General features: G+C 30.0%; 1 protein-coding gene across 1 annotated transcript; it reads right to left on the bottom strand.

The window, feature by feature from the left end:
• Positions 1-3,453: 3,453 nt before the first annotated feature.
• Positions 3,454-5,527, bottom strand: LOC123206404 (endoglucanase 16-like). The gene is made up of 7 exons (XM_044623590.1): positions 5,306-5,527; positions 4,806-5,216; positions 4,631-4,708; positions 4,390-4,539; positions 4,184-4,292; positions 3,932-4,095; positions 3,454-3,837 (listed from the first exon to the last, which is right to left on the bottom strand). The coding sequence occupies exons 1-7, from the start codon at positions 5,525-5,527 to the stop codon at positions 3,508-3,510; spliced, it is 1,464 nt and encodes a 487-aa protein (XP_044479525.1). The 3' UTR covers positions 3,454-3,507.
• Positions 5,528-10,234: the final 4,707 nt, after the last annotated feature.

Consider the following 10,234-nt stretch of genomic DNA (forward strand, 5'->3'; position numbering starts at 1 on the left):
TACAATATAGGGATATGTCAAAAATTCAAATTAATATTCATTTTACTCTCCCGTACCACTTTAAAAACCTTATTTGTTGAATACTTTTTCATCTAAAATTTTATTTAAACTTTATTATCTTTATTTATACGATTAGTTGTTATGCAAAATATATAGATTTTTTCGATAGAATTGAGATAAAAATGATTAATTATATGTAGTTATTTTGTTAATTCTTGTTATTTATAGTTAATTTTAGATTTAAGAATAGTTTAATTACTTCAAATTTACATTTTCATGAATTATTAATTTGATTTTGAGTTATAATTTATGAAAAAAAACTACCCAAATAGAGTGTACGTGTATTTTGGTTAGAGTAGACATGGTATCCCTAATAAAATTAGGTTATTTTAATAATATTTCAAATTTAAAAAGCCAGCTTTCTCTTTCGACAAAATTAAAGGTCAAGATAAAAAGTACCACTTATTAAGCTAGTTGAGCCCAATGACTATCGCCACCTACCTTTGACGAAATAACATGTTCCACACATCAAGTTTGAAAATTTCATTGTGTTAATTTTTTTTTTTTTTATAAAGTTGGTGAAAAATTAAAAAATATATATATATCATTTGTTTTTATTGAAGCTAAATAATAGTTTCCCTCATTTCCCCTTCTAAACAAATTTTATATTTTTTGTCAACCAACTTTGAACTTTCTATGACTTTGTGACTGTGTCCTCCTACTACTACTTATTTTCAACTCTATGCACAATTTTTTGGCATTGATACTCTTGCTCACTGCTAATACGATCTAAATCTATCAAATCTTGTTACCACTTTTCACCCAAATTTGACGTTGACGAGCTTTGTTTTGGTCGAAACTTGTCATTTCCATAAACTTTGAGAGACCTCACCACCGACACAACCACTAAGCACATCCAAATCCGTTGGCTCCCTTTGGATGTTTTTCAAAGGCCAATAAATGAAAATGAAGAAAGGAAAAGAAAAGGATCATGGAAAGAAAAAATATATAATAGCTAAAATGAAAAAAGCAATTTGTTTGTACTATTAGAATTGTAAGTGATATTAACTTTATTATACATTGTACAGTGATAAAAATACCTTTTCACCACTAAAATTAATATTTGACTTTGACAAATGGGTGAAAAATGAACTTTTCAAATTTAAACAGTGCGAAAATCATTTCATCAAAGTTCAAGGGGAAAATTTAATTTGGCCAACCAATAGGTTAATCTTGGAGGGTAGAATAGTTATAAACCTTGATATGTATTCAAAACTCTTTTTAAAAAATATAAAATTAGATTAAGTGATATTTTCCCCCCCAAGGATTTGCCTAAAAATATTTTTCTAACCCTTAGTGATATAAATAACACTTACTAAAAATCAAATTACATTAACAAAAAAAGAAACAGTGTTAAGATATAAAATTACCATATTATCCATAACTATTTAACTTTTTAAATATTCCGATATCAATCCCAAATTAATAAAAATTAAAACAAGCTATTTAAATATTCAAATTTACATTAAAACCCTCTTCCTTCTCATTTTCTTTCACCTACACTCTTTGCTTCCTTGGAACCTAGCCAACACTCACTTCTGACTAGTCGTCTCTAGTGTTGATTTGACTTCTATAGATACTATTGATGTTGATCTATCCATCTCCAGATTAATCCCCTAATAATATTGTTGTTTCCATCTCATTTAATGTCAATGAAATCTAGTAGCATATCTCATACATTAAGCTCCTCTTTCACAACTCCCTCCAACCTCGATTGTAACTTTTGGCAATTCATCCGAACTGATATCAATCTTTTCCACTCTATCTAGCATTGACTTTATTGTTTGTGATGGTAGGATTACAACTAAATGGTGACAACAGTTGTAGGAGTGTAAATGTAAGTTTTTAAACTTATTAAAAGGTCAAACTATAATATCTAAAATGCATAGGTATGATATGTAAAATGGTTATTTTTTCTTACCCCATTAATTTTTATTAGATTTTGGGAGAGAATGTGTCATTTAGCTAGAACAATATTAGTGGATTGTATAGAATGATGAGACTTTAGGATAGCAAATAAGGTCTCTTCAACACATAACTTTGTAATCATTGTGTTAAAATCCAAAAAGTCATCTCTATACCATATAAAGGATCAAAGTAATTCAAAACAATGAATTAATGTCGTAATGAGTCGATAAACTCAAAATTTATCTCATTCAGTATCATAAAGTGTAACATCACGAGGATTATATAATTTTGGTTTAAACGGTAATAACTGATCTTATAAGATAATCAGCTTAAAGACAAATTTATTAATAGATCATCATAGTTTTTTATACATACGACTAAGATTATTATAAAGTTAAATCAACTAATAGCATAGGTACTGGAATAACATTTAGCAAGCAGGTCCCATACTTTTTAATAGTCTCGAGATACCCAAATTATAATTTGATGGATGGAATGCAATCATGCCGAAACAATGAAACACTTTGATAGTTTTTATTGTTTCATTCTTTAAGCATCTCAACATAATTGAATCTCTTTTTGTCTTTTCTCTGGACTAGTTTGGCCTTATCACCAATAATATAACATTATAATTTTCAACCTTTTAAGAAAATTAAATATTTCTTGGGCCCAAATAAAATAGATAAACCCATTAGGTATGGTACCAATATGTTGTGAGGTGTCTGGTCTCTCCGTTGAACTAAAAGATAACTCCAAGCACAAACATAAACAATTCGATAACCACTAACAAGATGATAGCCCAACACAATTAATATGAAATATCCAATAGCAATCCACGCCCAACACAATCAAAATGATATAAATCTAACAACAATCCAAGCCCAACACAATCGATATGCAATATCCAACCAAAATCCGAGCCCAACTTATCTTATATGAAGTTGAAGCCCAATTCAATAGTAAACCATCATCCAGGCCAATATCCATCACCCATAATAAAAATACTTCCAAAGATTTAAAACATTTCAAATTCAATAATTGATATATAATGTTATATTAAAATTTAATATAACATTTAAAAAATAAAAAAATAAAAAAATAATTGATAAATCATTATTTTAAAAAAAAATCACAACTCTTAAAAGTCTAAAATTTCTTATATACATCCTCATTATATCATTATTTTTTTATTTTAAAAATGTTTCAATTTGTATCGATTATATGTATCGTATTGTATGATATATTCTTTATATTATATTAAATTGATATATCTTATGATACATATTATTTTTTATTTGTATCGTATTGTATCGTATTAGAGATTTTCAGGGTAGATAAGAAGTTTTAGGTTAATACATTTAAGAAAAATTATTTAGATTAGGATATGGTTTATAAAGGAAAGAACTTTTAAGAACACTGCAATCTAAATCTCCCCGTACAAAATTTAAACGGGGAGCTTCTTAAGAATGGCACACGTAATCAAAATTTAAAAATCAAATCAAAATAATTGATGTTCAAAAAGATGACTGATCAAATTAGCTAAGACTTGGGTAGAGTTGTAAGTTTAGCCAAGACACCGACTGCTTGCGAGTTAACGTAAGTGCATGGCTCAGTGCATGATGAATCCCAACGTTTGTCATTGAATTTATCTGCTCGGTTTGGTCCTCCCAGAATGGCTCCTGTTAGCTCATTAGGGTTTGGCTCATCTTTATTGAACCAAGTTGAAAAGCTCATTCCACAACTCACAGACATATCTACTACTGTACATGGCACTGAAGCTCCCCTATGATGCGCTTGTGTTGGTGGGAAATTACCAAATCCAACCATATATGATCTTCCTTCTGGGTTTTTCCCTAGAATGTAATCCATCTGCAATTTCACATTATTTAACAAATTACTTTTTCCATATCTAGCTATTATAAGAGCAAATTTGTGCTTCGATTTCAGTATATATATAATATACCTGCTGCTTAGCAAAAGCCATGAGATGGGTTGGTTCGAATTGTTTCTCACCACAGCTCACCTTTTGGTTATTTCTGCCAAGTATATCACTGTATATGCTAAACAGTAAAGCTATACCCGTAACATATTGAGTGTTGGCACCATCCCTCAAGTGAAGCAAGCCACCTTTAATGAGAAAACAATTTATAATAATTAATGCCGATCAAGTGAATTAATCAGCTGGCACAGAGAAGATCTTGAGTGTCCTACGTACCTGGACTGATGAAATTTTGGTGATATGGGCTATCAGGAAGATTTGAACAAATAAAGCTGTCAGCTTGGTTCTTGTAGTTTGCCAAGGCACTGTCTCCATGAAAGAAGAACTGCATTTTCAGGGAAACAAATTAATGGAGTTTCAAAAAAGTTTCATTAATGAAGTTATATTACCAATTTTCAGACGTAGTGTGTAAGATAACAAACCTCAGAGAGAATAATTTGGGCTCCAGAATATTTAAGATCCCAGCTAAACTCGGTTACACTAGCGCTGATGGCCTCTTCTTTAATGTACTGCATATACTTAGGGTTCTTGGTGGCCAAATACAGCCATGTTGAAGCCCACAATAACTCATCCTGCAAATATTATCATAGCCAAAAACATCCTAAGGAAGTTCTTATTTTTTAAATAAACAACTCCAAAATATTGCTAGGAGTGAGTAGGTACATTAAAACCAGAATAAGAGCAATAGAAGGGGCATTCTCCATCGTAAGTTCCTTTACGGCTCTTAGCGAAATTGAACAACTGTCAAGAAAGAAGAGAAAAATTTAGCAGAATGTAAATTGAAACATGGAGGAGAAGATAATTAGAGAGATAAAAATTATGATGATATCATCTATACCAGCTTGGCTTTGTTGAGGAGAGAACGGGAATATTGGCGGTCAACAGTCTTAAAGACAGCTGAAGAAGCAGCCATAGCAGCAGCAGTTTCAGCTGCAATCTCAGTTCCAGGGGAATGATCATCAATCATTAACACAGTTCTTGGCGTATTCATAACTTCCGGCCGCACCCAGCATTCATGATCCTTCACAGGGTCTCCAACCTGCACGAACAATTTGTTTTTTCTAGTGGCTTTAAGGAAATAATCAGTGCCCCAACGGATACCATCAAGAACATTTTGATATTCTCCAGCTGCTTTCAGCTCGGATTCATAGCTGAGAGCTGACCAGGCTAAAGTGGTGATTGTGAAAGCCATGGGAAGTCCATACTTAACGTTGTCTCCAGCGTCATAATATCCCCCAACAAGATCCACCTGCAACGGCAAAAACTAGTAATTGATTAATATAAATCAACAAAATTCATATAATCCGATCATTTTCGCAGTGAAATGCAAGCTCTCACATGTATATCTTCTCCATCATGAAGAGCAGAATCTCCTCTCCAGGGCACCCGGTTATTGGGAGGAAGTTTTCCTGATCTTTGTGCCTCTAGAAAGATGATGGATTTGGTGAGGGCATCCTTGTAATCAAGACCATCGTGACAATTCACAGCAATCAAAAGTCCTAGAAAAACAGCCAGCCATGCCATGATTATGGCCATGGAAGCTCTCAGTGAAGAGCCCATCAAGGCAAAAATATGTTAACTAAAATAGAAGCTGGTAGAAAATATTATTCAGAGGGAATAGGATACAATGAGAAGCTTTGAATGATTGAAGACTCGAATAGCTTCGAATTATATACAAAGCCAATGGAAATATGGAGCTTCCTCTTTTCTGTTTTTAGTTTTTAATGTTTCAATGGCGGTAAAGCTGTGGCCAAGGAAAGTTAAAAAGTGAATAGCCATTAATGGAGTGGGAAATATTTTGTTCATTGCTTTGAGGGGTTCAGTTTTTGGTAGGTTTCATTAATTTCTATAATTAAAATCAAATTAAGAATATTTTTAGCCAACTTCCTTTAAAATTTCCAAATTTTAAGCTCCAAAGATTTAGTTATATACCAGATAATTATAATTAATGGATATTTTTTCCCACTTGTAAATAATTAAACATGTTTCTAAATTAGATTAATTTACTAATAATATATTAATTTATATTCTTAGAGCCCCACCCAAGCAATTAGTATAATTTTAAGTCACTCATTCGTGAGATAGTTGCCGTTGTTAAGATAGTAATTACCTAAATCCCTCTTTTAAAAAAATGGGGGAAGACAACAAAGTTTCTAGAAGCTCAAACTAAATATAGAATTTTATAATTAAATTTTAGTAAGTAAGAACCCTAGTTACTAAATATAGAAATGAAACAAAAAGGTACAAAAATTATATGAATATAATCTAATAAATGGAGAAAAATACATTTGTAAAAAAATGATAATAAAATTTGAATACAAAATAGATAAGAAACATATGTATACGGGTTTAATATGACAAATCATAAATAATATATTTCTAAAACTTAGACAATATCAATAATAATTTTAACACTTTTTACAAATCTTCTAATTAAAATCAATATAATAATTCAAATTTAAAGTATTTAATTGACTATTAAACCTAATATAACATAATGCATAATCAAGATTCATGATATAGTCTTAAGATTGAGACACAATATATACAGAGCAATGTTATATATGTACACATTTTTAATACACAGACAATATGTTATCATATGATTGGATATTACTTTATCTTTAATTCAAAATCATTCAATCACATGATGACAAATCATTTATATATTCAAATTGTATACGTGTATGTGTATATATATATATTGACAAGATTCAAACAACAAACACATAATCAAACTAGCGTTTCAAACACAACACAATCAAGATCCAAATGGTAGTCCATAACATAAAATATGTATAAACAAACAATAAAAACTCAAAAAGGAACACCATCCAATTCCAAGAAAGGTTATCATAATTCATCAAGTCATCTATGTAAGCCTTAGTGCTTGGTATAGAATCAAAATCTTCATCTATACGAATTTCTTCATAATTTGGAAGTTGCCCCGAATTATCAAGATTTATATAGGTTTTAAGTCATGAATCATGATGGAAGTGAATTTATCTAACATCATCATATTTATCGTCACATACACTAATGTATCTAGCATTTCTTGTAACAACCTATTCTTCTTCTTCTTCTTTTTTTTAGCAGCTCCAATTTCTTTCACCCAATGAAGTTCTACAAGGTTGACTCAAAATTCAAACAACATACTTCTTGAGCATAGGACGATCATTCCCATTGTAATCTCACCACTCTGCAACAAATGACATAAAAAACTTTTTTTAAATACAAAAAGAGAAGTAATGTATAGAAAAGAAATTCAAAATTTTTAAACTTACAATGATGACTTGTTGCAAACATTGTTTTTGATATAGAGGTAAATAATGTAGATGTTCTGTTATGATATAATTGAAACTCTCTCATAAATGTCAACTTTCCTCTACTATAATCATGTTTTCATTAATACAACTGATATCATCTTTCATCCCCCTATCCTATTTAAAATTTTCAGAAAAAATAAGATGGATTAAAAAAGGTAGCTATAATATGTATTTGATGAATGATGTTGTTGACCTGATGATTCTTAAATAATTCCCAAATATGTATGTATTTGTTTGTCCCACTATTACATCGTTCCTTAATTGAAACTTTTTCTCTCATTATTGCTTCATATAAGTCACCACCAGTAGATTCATCACTATCAACCAACAAATAACTCAAATTACAGACTCAAGAATATTTTTAACATTTTTTTTTTAATTCAAAAATCACTGTAAATAATTTCAGTGACCATTTAACCTAATTCGGTCTTATAATAAACAAAATCCCTCCATTCAAATAAAGCAATAAAGAGAGAAAGTTCATTCTCCAAATCCAACACAGATTGAAGCATTAGAAAGTTTGAAGCAAATCTTGTGGCACAAGTTCGATCTATTTGTATATTTTGACTAAAAGAGTTAATTGTCTACCTAAATTAACCATTTCAAGAAATGGCTTCATTGTTATTACTACTGTATTGAAGGAATTAGAGGTTTAGTGTTAAAAATTAAAGAGTTTCATATTAAATAAAAATAAATAAGTAAATAGTATATAAATATAATATATTAGACTTTAACACAAGTTAATTGATTATGTATAATATAAATTTCGATCTTCACACTTATAGATCTAATATCTCTCTCACACTCATAATCGGTTATACTTTTTGCATTCTTTCAAACAATATCTCTGATATCCTTAAGGAGGATGTGAGGCTATCCCTCTACATACTTGAATCATTCACATTGATTTTTGGGGGACCAACTAAATATTCATCATCTCTAGGTTTGAATACACTTAAATATCAAACAGAAATGATACATCTCAGTTGAAGAAAAAGAATTAGGATAATTATAAGTCACTCATTATTAACTTATTCTTTCTGTTAAGAACCGTAATTATCTAATTAAATCTATCTTAATTAAAACGAAAGTTTCAATCATGGGTCCTTCTTCCATTTGTTTACCTTTCTAGAAGCTCAAACTATAACTAGAATTTTCTGATTAAATTTTTGTGGGTGAACGATAAAGTCATGTTATATTTAGATACTTTTTCTCATTAAATTTGGTGTAACTAAAAAGTTGGTTATATTACAGGTTTGATTGTTTTTTTATTTTTTATAAATATTCGGGATTACGAGACATTTAAAGTCCCCTCTTAAATTAGATTTTCAGTACAAAAATGAATTTAAATTGGAAATATATAAGTAAATAAACAATTTACAAAAAATATTTTAACATATGTCACTTTATATTTCAAACTAATCTACAATATTATTAATATGTCAAATATTAATTTGAGGTTGAAACTTGAAATTTCCTTCATTAAACAGTAAAGTTCCAATATTCGTGAAGATTACAATGATGAAAAACCCACAAATTTAAAACTAGAGCTAGAGGTTTGCTATTATTATTAGGCCAAAGGGTTATTTCCCACCCACGTTTTAGTGAAATAATAAATTCTTATTCGTTAATTTTAAAAAACTTAAGTATCCATTAATCTATTAAATTTATTGTTATAATTAAAGGTAAAAATGTTATTCAAAAAATTATTTTAAAATATTAAAAATTTATTACATTTTTCCTCTAGATTTAAAAACTAACAATTTCTCTCTAACTTAAGGTTTGAAAAGTAATCAGATCCCCTCTAAGGTTTTCTTTTCCCTTCTCCGATGACCATCTTCAACGGTTAGCCTTCTCAAACTCCTCTTCTCCCGTTGAAATATGTCAATCTTTAGTAAAAATTGTCAAACGAAGGCAAATCACCTTCGTTTGATAAAGAGTCGAAGATGTCGTCTTCGTCTCTTTAAGCGGACTAACATTCACGATAGACCAATGACAAAAAATGACAATAGTTTATTGTCATCTTTTGACATTGATTTATAATGAACAAAGATGAATCGTCTTCATCTCTTCATCAGACGAAGATAATTCATCTTCATCTAACAAAAATGCATATCGTCACCTAATCTTTGATGGGAGAGGAAGATACAGTAAAGGCCAGTTGTTAGTTAGGATTAAGGTAGTCAGCAGAGAAGGGAAAAGAAAATCTTAGGGAGAATTTGGTCACTTTTTAAATCTTGGGTTTTGGAAAATTGTTATATTTTTAAACATAGAAAAAAATGTAATAAATTTTTAGTTTGTTTAAAATATTTTTACCAAATAACATTTTTACCTCTAATCTGAACAATAAATTTTAACAGATATATAGGTATTTAGGTTTTTTAAAATTAACAGGTGAAAATTTATCATTTCACTCCAGCAATGGGTTAACTTTAATTAAGTTTTTCTATTAGAGATAAAGACAAAATCGTTATTTTATCACTAAACTCTAAACCCTATCAAATTTATATAATTTTTCCTCTTTAATTTAAAAAATTAATAATTTTCTCCTAGGTTAAACTTTGAAAAATTATATTTTTCCCCCCTTAGGGTTTTTCTTTTCTTCTTCTCTATCTCCGGCAACCAAAATCTGGCCTGGCCCCTCTGTCTCCTACTGTCAATGTTTTTTTCTCTTAGATCTGCCACAAACGACGATGAATATATACATGGGCAGAGTCGACGATCTCAAATCTCTTCATCGAAGAGATGAAGAGATTCTAGATCTCTTTATTGTTGACGAAGTCTCTTTGTCAAGACAAAGAGATCTTGTAATCTCTCCAAACAAAGAGATCTCCAAATCCTTTTGTCAGCTTTGCCAACGTACATTACATCGGAGGCAAAGGTAGATGCCTACTTGGTCGATGGAGAGAGAGGTTGCTAGATTTTTTAGTAACCTGAAGTT

This window comes from Mangifera indica, unplaced genomic scaffold, assembly GCF_011075055.1.
Source record: "Mangifera indica cultivar Alphonso unplaced genomic scaffold, CATAS_Mindica_2.1 Un_0035, whole genome shotgun sequence".
Lineage (NCBI taxonomy): Eukaryota > Viridiplantae > Streptophyta > Magnoliopsida > Sapindales > Anacardiaceae > Mangifera > Mangifera indica.